Source organism: Acyrthosiphon pisum, chromosome A2 (genome assembly GCF_005508785.2).
Source record: "Acyrthosiphon pisum isolate AL4f chromosome A2, pea_aphid_22Mar2018_4r6ur, whole genome shotgun sequence".
Classification (NCBI taxonomy): Eukaryota; Metazoa; Arthropoda; class Insecta; order Hemiptera; family Aphididae; genus Acyrthosiphon; species Acyrthosiphon pisum.
Genome location: NC_042495.1, coordinates 12,227,738 through 12,247,262, shown reverse-complemented (window position 1 = coordinate 12,247,262; position 19,525 = coordinate 12,227,738). Strand labels below are relative to the sequence as shown.

General features: G+C 33.1%; 1 protein-coding gene across 2 annotated transcripts in view; it reads left to right on the top strand.

Annotated features, from left to right (window-relative positions):
- Nucleotides 1-18,959, top strand: part of LOC100166031 (protein lozenge-like) — a 46,357-nt gene extending 27,398 nt beyond the window's left edge. Inside the window, exons 4-5 of one of the 2 annotated variants that reach the window (XM_008181256.3) lie at nucleotides 10,662-10,826; nucleotides 16,615-18,959. In XM_008181256.3, coding sequence (XP_008179478.2) covers nucleotides 10,662-10,826; nucleotides 16,615-17,441 — 992 coding nt within the window. In that variant the 3' untranslated portion in view covers nucleotides 17,442-18,959. The remainder of the gene's footprint in view (nucleotides 1-10,661; nucleotides 10,827-16,614) is intronic. The other variant, XM_016801526.2, reaches the window with a different exon arrangement.
- Nucleotides 18,960-19,525: the final 566 nt, after the last annotated feature.

Sequence of the window (19,525 nt, the reverse complement as noted above, 5' to 3'; positions counted from 1 at the left end):
CGAACAACTACGGCGCACAGAATAATATAGATCAGTCATCAGTGGTGGATGATTAAACTTATATGTATATATGTGTATGTATATTATTGTTATTATTATTATGTTTGCCGTCGCCGCGTTTTCCCGCGTGTTCACCGGCAGAACGATCACGTTCCGTCTAGAAAGTGGCCCTTTACATTGCGGTTGGGCGCCCATCAACCGTAACGGACCAATCGACTGCTTCCAATATTATTATTATTATATTATCACACTAGGTGTATCAAAACGCATACGATTATATAGTATATACGTGTATATAGGTACGGGTAGAGTAGCTGCTGGTAGTAAGACTACCTCACCTATATAATATGTATAATGCATAGTAGGTATATACTATATATATATATATATGTACGTACGTACAATAATTTATACTGTAGGTATAATGATAATAATTTTTATTATTGTATTTCTTTTCTGTTGGAATAATAATGCGCACCAGAAATGATATATACACGTCTGTCGACCGGAAATCGATTGTATATTATATACACGCCTTGTGCGTATGTAGTGTTATAATACATATGATACATGCGCATATATTATATCTATCGTATAATAGTGAATACACCTATATGGCTATTGCTGTACCTCCCGTAATTCCATATGGCTATATAATAATTGTATGAGCAGACATTGCACCTAGAATTCAGTGCCAATGCTGCTAGTTTTTGCGAGGCCCTGGGCGAAACGGATTCATCGAGGACAAAATCCAATAATATTATAATCATGAAAGTATGTGTATAGGTACTCCAAATCTTTTACACCACGACTTCGGCAAACCAGAAAAATGGCGTTTTGTTAAAGACCTTAACTTGGAGAAACTGCAGGGTCTCGCGTTGGCCGCTGAAGATAGGTACCTACTGCTTATTAAAACCGTGGACATTAAACCCTATAAGAGTCAAGCATTTGCAATATGCACCAACGTCATTTTGGCTCTTTGTCAACTTCACGCCCGTCGCCCGATGTGAATATCTAGTTCATAGTGCTTATAACGATAATTAACTATAAGTATTTGGTCAATAACGTTAATCACGTGAATATATTTATTTACCGTTTTACGTAATTTACCGTAACATATCCACATAGATAATATACGTACCCATATGGTTTGTGATTTATACTATATTATATAATAATATTACATTGGATTGGCATACCTACCTGTATTTGATGGATATACATATTATAATATTATTACATTGAGGTCAATATGAGGGTCCTTCAGTCCTTCGTCACGCGAAAACCCCGCAGCACGTAAAACGGATGAATGGGTGACGTAAAAAAAAATTAAAAATTAAAACCAGTTTTACTATTTTGTGTTTGAGTCATCCCGGCGCTGACGACTATATTACACACAATAATGATATTATTATCATCATCATCATCGTCGTGTATACATTTACACGCATATGCGGACGTTACGCAACCCGATGTAGGTGTGTAGTAGGTACATGTGTATTTACTATACACAGACACTACGCACACTTGGTCCACGCCAGTCACTCGCGTCCGCGCCAGTCTCCGACGACCACCGTCGTCGCGTTTAATGCCCTCCCCATCCCCTCTCCGCCCTTATCCACCATAACTTCCAGCGCGTTGGAGATACGTACGGATTAATTAACGCGATGGAATATTATTTGATATTATATTATAATACGGTGGAAAAAAAAACAACCATATTATATATAATATATTTATATTATGGCCCGACAGAGACGGAGGGAGACAGACACGCGTGGAATATGAGAACGGTTCACACATATTATTATTATAAAGGTATATTATATACGCTGTGTAATGTGTATAATATGTACGCCAACTGGATAATATTTATGAATAATGAAAATTTACGTATGGTGAACTGCAAGTAGGCTACTACTCAGGTAATCGTTGTAAATTGCAGTGTGTGTGTATGCATTGAAGAGGTGAGGTGATGTTTACGAAATCCCAACGAATTTCCGATGACTTTCTATACACATATTACATGTGTAGGATATAGGTGCACGACAATTTTTGCGGCGCGCGCGGTGTATATAATACCTAGGCACCTAGCGAACGACATGTGTGTATATAGTATTTTTTTTGTTTAAAAACTTTTTCATTCAAGGCTCGACTCGGTTAAAACCCATTGAATCGAAGAAAATATAATGAAACGACAGTCTCTTTTTAAACCCGTCCAACGAAATAATGAATGGTAGTATACCCGCGTGCGCATGTACACACGTTTGTGATATTATTATGTACACTTATAATTTATTTATCTTATATTAGTTATATTGACCAACCGCTCGTGTGTCGTTCCGGAACTCTGGTCAAACAAATTTGTTTTTCCATTTTTTTTATTTTAATATTAAATATATTATAATTTACGTAATATGTAAAAATGGTTTCATATGATTGTACTGAACGTGATTAACTATTGACGTCTGAATTAATAAAATAAAATTGCCGAATATAAAATTTGGGCAACTTCGTTTGGGCAGAATTGTTTTTTAATTAAAATATCAATTGAAAATATTGGTTAGTAAGGGAAAATGGTCGCGGTAAAAAGGCTAAATTTTTATAGTATATCTTATACATACAATAATATGTTTTAGGTATCCTTCGTAACACAATTTTCAATTATTTTTATTGGAGCTAATAATTGTTACCTATTTTAAAATATACCCCAAATCTATGTACTGGAAAATTAAAACACAGGAGGTTGTAGATCAATTTATGAGACAATTTATGAAACCTTAAAAAGGTTTTAACTTTTAAGGGAATGTCGACAAGAAATGTCATTAATATTGAATAAAAATAACATCAAACAACATTTATTGAAAACAATATTGTGTTTATATATGTCTACTTAAAGTATGTATATATTGCAAACTTATTACTATTATACACTTAGATTGTACCTATGTGGCTATTAATAAAGTAAGAACTATAAACATAGTGTTTTTTTAACGTAAAATAGTTACAAAATCTATTTATTATTCAAAAACTATTAACATTTTTTTTTTTAATAAATAGTAAAAAACTTGAAGTCAACGTTTCATTGTCTTGCTCACTCTCGCGTATAGGTGAAGTGTACATCTTAGTATCTTACACTATGACTTATGATATATCATATTGATTATTAATATGTCAATATGATACAAATAATGTATTATCTTAATAAATTATTGTCTATTTTAACAACTTCTTATAATATTATAAATTATATTATATTATTCCATATACCTACATCACAAATATAATATAACGATTAAGTAATCGTTCCTTTGAAAGTTCGTAAGTAATATTATGTCGCGCGTGTGTTAGACAAGAACAGAAAATCACGGTATCGAATCACCTTAAAGGAAATAATGTACAGTACTGATCATAGATGAATCCACGAATCACGCGATAAATTATAGAATTAACTTATCTAAAATTTCAAATTTAAACTTTTTATAATTCTTAATATTATACCCGCCGTAGATGTTATGAGGCTAAGGATAAAAATAAATAAATATTATAACTTATAAGCCCACTAAATATTTTTTTAGAAACCTACAATCTAGGTAGTACCTATATAGGAATACCTACTGTTAAAAAGGGTCTGGGTCTCTCGTTTTTTAAAATTTGAAAGCTCAATAACCGAACGAGATCCATTTAGTTTCGATACCAACGCTCTAATATAAACTCACGACTTACTCATAGTTTGAATAATATACCTACTTTTGCAAACTTGTTTTGTAATAAACTGTTTAAATGATTTATCTGTTATGGATGACTGTTGCCGGTTAGTAGTTAACGAGGTATATATCATGAAATATAATTTTTAGCCTATATTGTGTGCAATTTCACGTACGAGCTAAAAACACGTTATATAATATTAGAATAATATTATACTACCGTATAATAAGTGTATATTTTTACCTATAATTAGTGTCAAGTGTTTTTGGGTACACGTAGGGTATAATCGTAATTGTACGTTCGGCCCAAAATATTATTTTACATTTTACAAATAACGTATTTAGATGCATATTTTTTTCTTATACTCAAGTACAGTATATACGTATATGTATATCCTATTATACTATGTTTCTCGTCCGAGGTATAATTTCGGTTAATTACGGGTCATGGACAAAATATTATTATATAGCTGCGGCCAATTACCCGAAGTCCTGAACTGTGAGGAAGAAAATAAAAAATAAATGATACATGGTTTATAGTGATTCATCGAACTGTGTTATTTATATATATATATATATATTGTTACGAGCCGTCTAATTGACGGAGTGAGTGATATTCGGCATTATCGTTTTTCAAATAACTAGTCCCGAGTGAGATTAAGAACAATAGGTATAATGATGATTATTATAACAGGTGTTCCCCTGTAGAAGGCGTCGTCGGGGCAAAATAATATAATTATTATGCTCGTTACTCGATTATCCAAATGTCTATGACATTATATTATTTATACAAACTGCATAATATATTCATAACTAAAATTTAAAATATACCTATCGTGCGTATTCCGAATTTGTTTGTTATTTTTTTAACGTTAATCTCAACGATTGTCAACCACAAGAGAAAAAAACGAACGCGTTGTTTAAGTATATTGTTTATTATTATTATTATTATATTCGCACAAATAGCGTATAATTAATATAATATTATCATCTGCAGCAGTAGGTACTTATATAATATTATAATACTGCTGAAACGTATTGATTATAGCTGTTGTTATGCATCTATAAAATATAATATATTATGTATACGTAAGATATATACTCTCATATTATACAATATAGGTACCTACTATTAGACGGTATACCTACTACTTTAAGAGCAATATATTAGAGGTACACTTTACGATTCTTATACATATACTTACCTATATATTGTATTATAATATTGCCTATTAAAAATAAAGTCGTCGGTGTTGGTTATTAATATTATTTTACAATAATAGTATACTTTTTATCATTAAATATAGCCTATAATAAGGTTTAACAGTATAAAAGTCAAACAATTTGTTTTGTTTAAAACATCGTTTTTAACAAAAAAAAAACACAATATTCACTTGGATTTTACACTGTTTTAAACATAAGTCTTTTTCGTTTTAAACGCTTAACAAATCGTTAAATGTTTTAAATATAACAACCCTTCAGTTGTAGCCGCTATAGGTAAATAGGTAATGATTGTAAAAATGAAGACATTTCTTGAAAAACAATATATAATAATATGCTCGTTGCCTCCCGCCTTTATGATAATATATTTTAACTAATGATGGCATGACGTGCAATGCTGCTGTATGATCCTCAGTTTACGCCACCGGACGTCAGCCCTCTTAAATATTATTGCCACTATATTGGTTATATACACAATATACCTACTGTATCGAATAACGAGCGAACTAATCATAAACAATAAACGAATATTGTTTATGGGTGCAATACATTTATTATATTATTGTGTCGTACAGGTAGTAATAATAAAATTATTAAATATCGTATTATTTGTATTGTGCCGCGGGTTAATGAAATACTACCCGTGAAGTGCACTCGCAGGTGTATAGCTATATTGGTGTGCATATTATATGGTATATAGGTATATATTATATTATTATGTCCTGCACCCTTGCGGTAAAGTGCAACCGATGCACGCGCCGGTGCAGTGTGGATCAAAAAACAATATAGGTCCCACCCCAGGGGTACGCGCGACGCGTCGGTATACTGCGAGAAATAAAACGTATAAATGTATAATATTATATTATAACGTATATAACCCAACACTATATTAGATTATATTATAGTATGTATATATGTGTACACACGCGAGAAACCACATCCCTTGTGATCGATTTCCGGACAACCGTCGACGGCATACAATATATTATACCTCATATTATTATAATATATGACGGGTAATACCTAAACATTATACGCATGCTATGAAGTTTTATTTTTTTTAATTTCGTTTTTTATCCATACTCGCACTATCGGGTGTCTTTATTTTCGGTATATCATACTGTAATACTGTATAGTACCTAACGCGTATAGTTCAACGGGCTGGGTGGGTGGGCTGCAAAAACGCAGTAAATCAAAAACCACGAGATACGGAAGAAAAAAATTGTTCAGACAAAATGCATACTGCATATAGGTAGTAGGTACGACGCCTGATATAGGTACGTAGGTACTTCAAATTTTTTTTCACTGCGCGTCTGATTTCTTTTATATAACAGTCATTTAGTCATTCATTTTTACTTTGATATGTCGACATATGAACATTTTATTCAATATAGTTATTAGATTGTAGATTTCAGATCGATCGAATGAAGAGTAATATGTATCTCAGTAATATTATTCATCTTTAAACTCAAAACTTTCGTTAAAATTAAATATATCGTTCGCCATTTGTAAAAATTAAGAAAAAAAATAAATATGATTTATCATCGTATAATTGATCAGCTGTTCTATAAATGGACACTATCTACTAATATAAATTACTGTAGTATATAGTTATACATAATATTATAAGCCTATACACGAGAACGATTGATATAAGTTTGAACACACACATTAAAAATCATTATTTTTGTTTACGCGGAATTATCATTTGCCATATACAATACAAATATACAATAATACAATATGTTATACATAATATTCATATTATTATATTATATTATTGTGGTTTTCGTGTAGGTATATTATTTGCACACTATACACATATTATACAGTTCGTCATGTCTGACCAATTACGGGCTAGATGTAACCACGTGCTAACTATATGGCATATATTTTAAACTATAATATACGAGTAGTAGTTCTGGCTCTTATTTTTTTAAGGTCACATATGCGTCGTAACTTTTTAATGTACAGTTTCATAGCCTGTTTCGTTTTTTTTTTTTATTGATCTTCATTACAACTGTGCAGCAAGGTCCATTATAGTTACTTACAGTGTCTTAATTACTAGTCACAATTATTATTTAAAGTATTAATAATATTATGTTAAATTCATACAACTATTCGATTATATTTGTTAGTTTTAAAAATTTAAGGATTTTCTTGTTTTGTTACGGGTAGGGTCCAAAAGAGGCGTCGAGAGTTTTGAACATGCTAAGTTTTAATCATTCGTGTTTGTATCATTGACATTCCGTTAGGATATGTTTTACTGTGAGTTGTGTACCACAAGCTTCACATATGGGGGGTTCTTCTTTTGACATTAGAAATCCATGAGGTAACCTTGAATTTTCGATTCTTGGTCGATTTATTATATAGTTTCATCATGTTTAGAGAGATTAGGGTTTTTCATTCTAAAGGTTGATGTTCTCTTAATATGATTTAGTCTTGTGTTCTGATTATTCCAAAGGATTTGCTATTTTTTTTCTTATGTGTGTTTTAACAGATGTTTTGATGTCGTATTAGGGGATTGGGTCTAATACGGTTGTGTCTGTGCTGGATACATCAAGTTTGGCATATTTGTTCTCGGTTTCATTACCTTTGATGACGGTGTGTCCTGGAATCGAGATAAGTAATATTTGTTTTTGTTGATTTTATTAGCTTCATAAAGTTTATTTTGGTCACTTGGATTGATTTTGGTTTTGATGCTATTTATAGCATTTAAGGAATCACCGAGATTTCTTTGGTTTGTAGGGTCAGGTCGGTCGGGGTATACCTAGTTTTTAGATTTATTAACGCGCGCATGCATTATTGTTTCGTAAATTATAGTTTTAAATAGTATAAAATCTCAACATTTTGGAGGTAAACATTTCGATTGTGCCTTTATCATGACCAAACCTCAGTGAAATACGAACCCAACTCGTTGAAAAATCTCAAATCAGTAATCACAACAAAACGCAAGTAGGTACTTACATATTTTTCAAAACTACGTACTACGTAGCTATAGATGCATCAACACACAAGCGCATAATATATCATATTAAGATATTAATTATATTGTAGTCAAACCGTAGGCGTTAAAGTCGATATATTACCAAACGCGCATGGCGTGTGTTGTTTGCATATATATTATGTACAATGAAGGTGTACATACATATAATATTATATAAAGGATAATAGTCGATAATATAATATATCGTTTTCGCACTTCGATTAATGATCACCAGATCACCTGGTACCTACACCTATAATACAATAAATTATTATCAATATATACGGAATGCTTTTTGACGAATGCTTTCCACGCGTATAGGTACTCGTATATATATGTATAATATAATATATATTCTTTTTTAAAAAATAGAAAACCGAAATCGGTATCATAAATCTCGGTAAAACACCACTCGCGGGTCTTCGACTCGTGAATATTAAATGGCTGTTCACAGGTCGCTCACTTTTAACTCAAAAAAAGCTTATATATTTATTATATATTATACCATAGTATATATATATATACTAACCATATACGTATATACCTGTAACACGTCTTATTCTATTATATATACGGACGCGACGTCATCATCATCATCGCATGGCAGTGCTGACTGTATTATACGATACATCCGTCGATTTTTCAACGCACATCTCCGCGGGCCCCGTCGGTCACAAACTCGACGATTCCATTATATTAGGATTTATTTTTGTAAATTATTTTTCGTCCCGAAACGACTCTATAATATATATTGTAATATGTTATAATATATTAGGTATATACGTAGGTATATGTATGTATATACATATGTATGCCTTCAATATAATAATAAGTACACGAGTGGCCGACAAGTGTGCGTGCGTTATTTCTTCAAACGTTTTATTATATTATAAAAATTATTATTATTATATTGTTTCGTTTTCGCCCCGAGGCATTGTCCTCACGCGCGCGCGCGCCCTCCGACACATAAGCTGACACAGACACACGATATATATGAAGAGACGACGAAGATCCATTCGACGCGTGAAATATCGCATGTCCTTAGCGCAGTCGGCCATTAATTATTTACCGCCGAAAAAATGTATCTACCACGCGTATACTGCACGGTCTATACCTGTGTACCTATATACTTTACTCTATACATATATGTATACGTATTATATTATGGCGCACAATGAATGGGACCATACCCGTGTGGCTGTATGCGTGTACCGTCTGCAACGGGTTCTCGTCGCGTTGTTACTGCGCTGCAGCAGTGATTATATTAATTTTTTATAAAAATATATTTTATTATTAACATGTTCTCTTTTCTTCTCCGCCTGCGCAGCCCGTGCATCATTCCGATTTGACGACAATGACTAATGAGCCATTATATTATTACAGATATATTTTAATACGCTAGCGCGGGCCTCTCCCCTGCCCCGCCGTCCTGCCGCACGCTCCAACGACGACTTTATCACAATTGTGTTTTCAAGTGGGTACTGCTTATTATAACAATAATAATGTACTCGCGCCGCGTTTCGTTCAATTTGTCGTCCGTCTTCTCTAGGGGGCCGCGGGACGCCTTTTAACACGATTATAACAATAATACATGCGCCCGTTTCGTGTGAATTATATATTTATACTATTTTCGTCATTATATTATTACCATAATAAAATGTATGATATTATAAACGCGGCTTTGTCGCATAACAACAACCCCCCGCAGCACCACAGCGATTTCAACGTGTGAGATATTATGATTGATGCGTGAATAATATAGACATAACACCACGTCTTATAATCTAAAGCGCAGTTAACGGTTTGCAACCTATCCAGGGTTTAGGTTGGGCCGTCGGCCAAGTGGACACATATGTAAAATGCCCACTCCTGGTATTTAGGTTTTGGCCTAGGTACATAATATTATTATGTAAGTTTTTACGTGTTACCGATTATGTTTATTCTCTACTAATAAATTACCTATATTATATGTCACAAGCATTCGTTGAATTATATATCACATTGATTTATGTGTTGATTTAATTATATACATAATAGAAAATTGTGTAAGAATTCATGTCGAGTACCGTACTACCTATACTAAATACTTATAATTACTTTCCAACTTAATTAGTAAAATATTTTTTAGTTTCAATAGCTTTACGCATTTTCAAGTGTCAAAAGTTTAGTTCTTAAAAACTCACACTAAAATATGTTGTTAATATAATAATATGTCAATATCGTATATTAGGTTTATAGCCGTCTATACAATAACATAGTATAATACTAAACACGCGTGAACTTCAAGACCAACTACCGAATATACCTGCTACCAATAAACATCACCTATACGGGAATTAGCGTTCTAAATAACTAATTTTAAGGTTAATGCTGCATAGTACTATATTATTTAAACGATTCGAACGAATGTGCGATTCGTGAAAGAATTATTGCGATTGTAGCGACCGCTAATTTTTATATATTTTTCTGGCCACTAGGTGTATCTACATTTTCCCACTGGTCCGGGACTTGTCCAGTCCACTCTTGCGTCGCACTAGCATCTCAGAAAAGTCACGCATCCATTTTTTTTTTGTGTACCTACGTGCATATTATTACAATATGCTTTTGGACGATGAGAATTATTATAATTAATATTAAACATAATTATTATAATATTGGATATATAAATCAATTATTTTCATGTATCGATGCGCGGGCGTGCGTATTATCTAGACGGATTAGATTTTAATTTTCGGTTAACTTTTCAGACGAACATTCCGACATACCCGTCGGCGTGCCCGAGTCGAGCAACTGGTGTGGTTATTCGTCGTCGTCGTATTCGCCAAGTGCCGCGCCGCTTGGAGGAGCTGCATACGCCGCGTATCCAGACACCACCGGACCTGCCATCATGGCAATGGACGCTCCCTCAGCCAGTGAGTATAAAAATATTGAACAATATACGATAATAACCTTACCCAATGTATATTTAGGGCGATTTCTTATGCACAACGCTCATCCCATTTTCACGTTCAAATTCTGAATTTATTCCTTCACCTTGTTTTTTTACGCCATTAATGGTACAGAATAATAATATCATAAGCAGACGAGTTTTGTTTTTTACATTTTTTAACCAAAATCCGAACGTCTTTAATATACTTTGAATTTATCCAACTTTATATAATATACTAAGGACTAAGAATTATATTGTCAAATGAAAAATAATATATTTATTTATTTTAACTCCTGCGCCAATAGTAATTGGTTTTTTCTGTTTTCGCGATGCGTTTATACAGTTTCGGTCAATCGACCGCAAAAATATCGATACTAGGTACCTCATATGAGTATTATACCACATCTATCAATATACCTACCCAATTACGTTTCAAAGAATCACTGTAGGTATCGCCTGATTCGGACGATCGTGTCAAAACATAATGAATTTAGTATCATAGCATAGGTATCCTTGTAAATTGGCATTTACACATCGCACGCACCTAAACAACTTATATCTTATAAGTTATAAGTTATAATATTTTAAAACCATGTCGCAGTCACACGATATGATATCAGCCAATTTTGCAGGTTTTCGCTTTTCATAAAATGAATCTCAAATGACCAATATTTACACGTTGCTGGTTACCTATAGTATACAAAACTATATGATTCGTGCGCGTGAATAGATTATGTCAAAAGTCGAATTATTATAGTTTGAATCGAATATGCTTAAATAGTTAGGGTGAGTAGAAGAGTATATTTTATAGTTGATTCTACGGGAAGAATATGTTATCCAATAATATCTAGAAATTCGCTCGCTCAAACAGGTGTAAAAAGATGGTTGCACCATATCATTGACACGGCGGTGCATTACCCTGGTGTGGGATACTGGGATAGTGTTGGGATAAACTTACACCGGTTTGGATCAATGAATTGCTATAGTATGTTATCGAAAATATATATTATTTTCAGTGGCGTTATATAATATTATACGACTTTCGTTCACTCGGAAAAATTACAAATAATATTACTGCGGGTGCCGCCTAGGTATACCTATTATAGCCGTATACGAACGCACGAGATCAGCAAACATGCACTATTATAATGTATACCTGTACATAATATTATATGATATAAATATAATTATGCACGGTGTATAATAATACAATATATTATAATGATAAACAATATATAAAATATGGACGGGCGCATCGATTACTGCGAATTATAGCGTTCGAGCAGATCATAGATATTTATTATTATTATATATATTATATAGGTACTTGAGGAAGATCAGCGTCGTGTGTGTTCGTCACGCGATGGTTATGCGTGCATCCGCACCTATATATATACATTAGCTACATTATTAGGTACTTATATATTCATATAATATACACACGTATATGTATATATTATCTTCAGAAGCTCTCATATTGCAAAAATCCTCCGGGTTCACCCCAAAACCCGGGTCATTCGTTCGAATCAAATGATATAATATTGGGTTATATATTACCTTTATGTATAGATACCTACATTGTAATGTAGACTATTTGTTGAAATCTATACACGAAATTTGTGGCGACACATCGCAATCGACTAACTATTTTAGTATAAAATTACAACATGGTATATAATATACATTGAAAAACACATAAATTATTAATGTACCAACTTTGAAAGGTTAACACTTAACGTCCTATTAGTGTTTTTTAAAAGTTTTAATGATTAAATTGTTAAAAAAACCATATGATCTTTTTGAAACATTAGCTAGATATTCAAATATTCGTATGTCTATAGCTTTTGTGACAAATATGCTAATTTTTTTCAATGAAAAACAAGTCATAATTATTTTGGTTAAACATCCACATAATTTTTCAAATCTTTATGATTATATTATATCATACAGAGTTAGTACGATTATATCTTCGGAAATTGGTATAAATTCGCATTTGATTTCGGTACTTATGACTCCCCTTAGAATATAATTCTCATCATCAACTCTTTGAACAGCATCGTATATATATTATATGTCTACATACTACATAGTAATATAGTATATCAAATCCACAGAAATACTTCAAGTTGTACAGGCATCGCATAAACATGTCTTGTCAAACGAAATTCGGATGATTCGTATTGTCCTTCGGACCGATTTTCAATCGAATTTCCCTGTTGTCGATTAGGATAATACAATATAACACCTATGTATGTATAATACATTTTCGTTTCACTTAGAGTTTGGCAAATTTATATTCGAACATTTCTACGATTTCATCGGTTAGATGATTACAGTTTATATGAATTTTATCTATAACTAAATATTGATGCATTTCAATAAATATACACCCGTTTCATTTATTATTACTTAAGGATTAATATAATGTACTATTTATGTTAAAATAACATAATATTACTATGAAAAAATGCATGAATATTTAGTTATAGATAAAATCCATATAAACTGTAATCATTGGGTAATTTTTTACACTACACTGACACACACACACACACACACACACACATACTCACCTGTAATGAGTTTAATTTCGCAAAGCGTAACAAAGCAGTAATAAACAGCTAGTATTGGTATTTTTGCAGCAGTGAAATGGATTCGAATGGATTGTAATAACAATGTAGGCATAGTTATTTCACTGTTAAGAAATATTTGGGCGTAAGTCTATAGTTGATACGGTTTCGACACTTAGACGTGCCCGACGCGTGACTTGTCGTGTCAAATGTTTATTATTTGTTCTATCCATCATCGTAGGCGCTGGGCAGTTATAAGCATTCTAGTTATTGGGTAGTATAGTAACGTATAATATTATATGCGTGTTTTTAGATTGTCGTCGAAAAAATACGGCGAGAGTCGTGAAGTATAGTCGTCGGTATTAAAGTAATTACGTCTCCTGTAAAATAATAATTAGTCTCGGCCCTAAGGATGGGAGACGTTCTTTGTGATTATGTTATAGTTTACAAATCAGTATAGGTATAGCATATAATTATAATACTATGTCTGTCGGTGTTTTTTTTATATTTCTCTGCAGAATCGCCAATTATAAGTATTATTGGTATACGACGTACAATTATTAGCGGTGATTCAGTGATTGTATATTTGTATATATCTATACCTATTAAATTAATGAAAAGAGGTATGATAAATTAAAAAGTAAATCGACGGACGAAGTGTTCTTTGATTCATTATAGGATGATATAGAATAGCTCAAACATGAATTTCGTTTTGGCTCACAAAAATCGAATAAATTGTTTGTTTATACATTTATAAGGTTGCTGTTGATGAAACAAAAATAAGATTTAAAAAAAATTTGTATAGACTAGCTGACATGCGACATGCATTGCAATGCGTATTATTTTTTTTTGAATAAAAGAAAATAATATTTAATTAATTATTTTCCGTTAAAATGTCGGTACTACAAAATGCAATGTCCTAATATTTGTAGCTCATGGGCTTGAAAAATATTAGACCGAGTTTTATTCACAATTGGATCGGTAGAATTATAGTTTACAGAGCGAGGTACACCGATGCCAATTTGCTCGTGAATTAAGCTACACTACAACAGAGATATACAAAAATATATTAAAGCGCCGTATTTGATGTTTGTTAAATTTTTCCCTGGTGAAAACGGGGGTTGTACAGCTAGTATAATATTCTATACTATAATATTTCATGTACAAAATCACATAACCACGACCATCGGATTCTTAGTACAGTACTACTACCTACGCAATCGGTACCTACCTTTAACCTGCCGTATAATATAAAGAAATTTCCTCGTGTGATTAGGTTATCGAGACCTGTCATTAATATATTTTACGTCGTTTTCGTATGATATAATAATATGTCATTACTGTATGAGCCTTTTATTTCATGACGGCGAGGAACGTGTGTCTGTACACAAACCGCCCTGTAAATCGTAATGGAATTGTCGTCGTCGTCGGTATCTATACGACCCCACATGTACCTAATAGTTACTTAGGTCCCTGCATGTAAAAAAAAATAAACGTAACCGGTAACGGCATTAAAACTTGCCGAGAGACATCTATACATTAACGCGTTAAATTTCTCCCCATATCATATTTATATGATACCTATATGATATATATACAATGTACAATATATGAGTACGTAAACGCCATAAATATTATACGTTCGTCCTAAAGGAGCTAGTTGCCTGGTTCTATACCTACACGTATATATGTCATTACGGGCAATAAATGTTGTGGTCCCGTCTTATGTATAGCTATAATTTTTAATATATAAAAGGTATTGCTAAGGTATGGACAAATGGATCGTACCTATTATATAAAATAATATCATACCTAATATGTACTCTCTAACAAGATGGAATACCTATGGCCATGTCTTTAGGTCAGTTATTTATATAATTACAAGATGTGTACCCACTACCCATTGCACCCCCGTTGTTCTTTGACGATCCATCTATAGCAGGGGTGGCCAAACCGCGGCTCGGGAGCCGCATGCGACTCGCGTCATAGACTTTTGCAGCTCGCATCTTAACGTAACATTAGACGTAAATTAACGTAAGAGCCAAAAAAGGTCATATAATATATAATAATATGACCTTTTTTTTTTTTTTACACCTTGGCTCTTCAATTTTTATTAATACATTTGGTGGCTCGCGAGTATCTTCTCGCTGCCCCCCCCCCCTGATCTATAGAATCCACCGATAGAATTTATGTTTTAAATGAAAAAAAATGAAAGAAGTTTGCACATCCTCCTTCCTTGGGTAACTCCTTAATTGTTAGAGAAAAATTGAGATTTGAAAATATGGTTTATATGTATAACAAAAATTACAAAAATCAGAATTTGAATGAATTTAAATGAAGGTGAACACGCTTAGTTCATCACCCTATATATTACACTTTACACTTTGTGTAGTTATCAAATTATAGTCTATGGAGAATAGCTAGGTATAATTTTTAAATACTTCCTAATCTACCTATAATTCGTTTGCGAAATCTACACGTGATTTTTTTTTTAATATGTATTTTGACACACTAGTTCTTTTTTCATAACTTAACCCTGTCAACCCAAATCTCTTTTGTAGGCTCGATGCCTGCAAATCTGAAATCGTAAAATTGAGTAAATATTTAATTGAACAATAAACTTTTTTTTTAATTATTATAAGAATAATAAAACATCTATATGGTTACCTATTAAACTTAAAAGTTAAAACCCTGTATCCGTAAAGTCAGTCAATTTTGAAAAATCAAATTTATCAAAAATATTTGCTTAGAGCCTCAAAATATCAATAAGACATTAATACTGAATCCTTCTTCTTCTTTTTCCCACTTCGTTCATTTTACATAATCCGTGGTTGTCATTTTGGCATTTTGCGTATATATTAATATATAGTATAATATAGTTCTGTGCCTACTGCCCTGGAAGTATGAATTGTAACTGTCTGTTGACTGCTCTATTCAAACTATTGCAGAACTCTCTGATCTGCATAATATTATATACCTATATATACTCGACAATCGTTGTTTGCTGCGCTTGCTGCAGGTGTTTTTCTAATGCTATACATACATGATAATATAATATTTTTATTGTTTTACATAATATTGTAAAGCATATTATTGAATTGTCTTTTCAATAAATTATTTTTAATATTTTTAATAAACAAATATTTATTGTATTCGCTAGTTACTAATAAAACACGTTTTTTCTTGTTCGTTTGTGAGCAGTGTACGGAAGCGGTCATCCGGAAGTACAGCAAAACAACCACATGACAGACTTTTGTGGCACGCACCAACAACACCAACACCACCAACACCAACAACAACAACAACAGCAACAACAACATGAGCACCAACAGCAACACCAACAAGAGATCTTAAAACCGGCGCTCCATCACCAGGATTTGGAAACAGGCGTCGGCGGCGGCTATTACCCGTCGTCTTGGCCGACCGCGGAACACCACCATCACCATCATCCGTCGTCGTATCACCATCACCATCACCATCCGGCCGCGGTCGCGTACCAGTACAACGCGGCAGTGGTACCACCGCCACCACCACCGCCTCCGCCGCACCACCCGGTGCAGATGACCACTGAACCACCGCCCGTGCCACCGCCCACCACGATGGTGCTGTACCCACACCTGTACTCGACGGTGAACCAGAACCAGATACACCTGCACCTGCACGCGCCATCTTCCGCGGCCGAACACCAACTGCAGCAGTTACATATCAACAACAACAACAACAACAACAACAACAGCATCAAAGACCCATCCGCGGCCGAACACCACCAGTACGTCGTGGACGACGTGGCCGCGTTGGCCGCAGTCGCGGCTGCCGGCAATCCGGCCGCACAGTTGACCATCAGCGCGGCCGGCAGTGGCGGAGGGAACGCGCGTGGTATCGAAATCGGACTGTTACCGCCACCCCCCGCCGTATCGCTAGACGAACACCATCAGGCGGGCGACATCATATCCATCGGCGGCCGGTACAGCGACCGACAACAACAGCAGCAACAACACACTGACCTGGCCGTCTGGAGGCCCTACTGATCGGCTGCATCGACACTTATAATTATTATTATTTTATTACTACTACAGAGGACTACCAAGCGACGGCAACACGGGTCGCCACTTAGGCCGTATAAAGCTCAACACTCGACCGGAGACGCTATAAATCTGTAGCAGCCGTATAGGTCCTATTATGAATTATTATTATATCATATTATTGACTGTGTCTTTTTATATCGTTTTACAGTGGTGGCACTAAAACTATTTTTATTATCATTATTTTTATTATTAAACTTTAATTTTAATCATCTATACCTATTATACCTACAACTACTTTCAAAGGTGTGTTGGTGAGAGGGTGGGTAACCCGTATAGTAACCAGCTATAGTTGTGATTTACAGTCAATTTTCTTATAATTTAAATTTTAAATGAAGCTATTTTAATCAGTTTACAATATCAATCATGACAATATTCAAATCATGTCATATTATATTTTATTATATGATTTCAAAATTATTAAAAGGAAGTTTTTCGTACATTTGGCTTCTCGTGAACAAATTGTCTCTTGACCTGTAGTTGTCATATCGATTCGATAAGAATAAAAAATAAAGTGTTAACGTGGAGAGTGATTTATCTATTAATAGAGCTGTAACTATTTTAAAGTGATGGTGAACGTAACTCTGCAAAATAAACTCTGAAACCCTTCATAATAATCTCGGGCTTATAGGTAAACTTATTCTTGTACAGTTATACCTATACCTGATTTTGCTTGACTGTTGTTCTTTTTAGCATCTTCCTTGATTTTTCGTCTATTGTATACAATAGACCTTTAACAGAGTTAGATTCAAATTTGTATTTTTGCGCCAAAAAGTCAAAATAAAATGATTGTAAAAATGTAAAATCAATATAATTATATAAAACTCAGATTAATTTCAAACGAGGTATAATGTGAAAATCTCTCATTAAAATCTTTTACTGCAAAGCGAAGTACATACTTTCAGCGAAAAATGTGTGTATCATTTTATATCTAATAGTAATAATTATTATACTATAGAATGGTTCAAGAACGATTACAAACCAATTAGCTGATTATAATATATTATTATCGTATTAAGTATTATTTGATCGAATGCTGAAACGGTTTCGAAATCTGTCGTTCGTTTTTTTCATTCGTCCATTGGCGCGCGTCAAATTACTATTCCTCGACACACGCATTCCGACGTATCTCATCGTTTTCTTTTCCTTATATATTTTATATTATTATTATATTATTGTAAACCTACTATTAATACTATAATATTATACGTTTCGTACGCACACGTGACCCGTGATTGTACGTAATATTAACTTAGAAAATCAAAATTATCATACTTCTTTATATATTATATAATATTATTATTGTAATTTGTTGATTTATTTATATATATTATTGTATTATTAAATGTACTACTTGTGATACGTATTTTTTTTTTAAATATTGTCTTGTCCGATTAAGTACTAAATTTCGGTAAAAGTTATGCCTAATATATGTATGATATGTACATAATATATAATATATATTAATATACAAATATATATGTTATATTATGATGTTCTGATATAAGCGAATACCAGTGCCGTAACATACTGTGTGTTGGCCTGGACCTGATGGGTCTAAAATTGACATTTGACATACCGATGCCTCATGCCTATAGGATTTATACCAAATACATTTTTAACAAAATATAATACAGAATGTAACAATAATTAATTACAGCGTTTTAGATTGAAATCACACCAAACATAAAATTCTGTAACAGTGTTGTATTATTGCTAAATATGAGTATAGCCGTTGTACTATGCGTTTTATTCGACTATAAAGCAGTGTGATAAATTTCAAATTGAATACAAATTCATAACAGTCAACAGAATAACCACCTACAGGGGCGAACTGCTCCGAAATAGCAGGAACAAAAAATAAATTATCTGACCTACAATTGTATTATTAATAATAATATGATATATTATATCAATACCTACTTTCAATTTTTTCAAAACCCCTCCCGAAATTTTTTCCTGCGTTCACCCATGACTGCTTATATTATGTATACGACTTCTTGGGTCAAGACAAAATGTAGGGACATAAT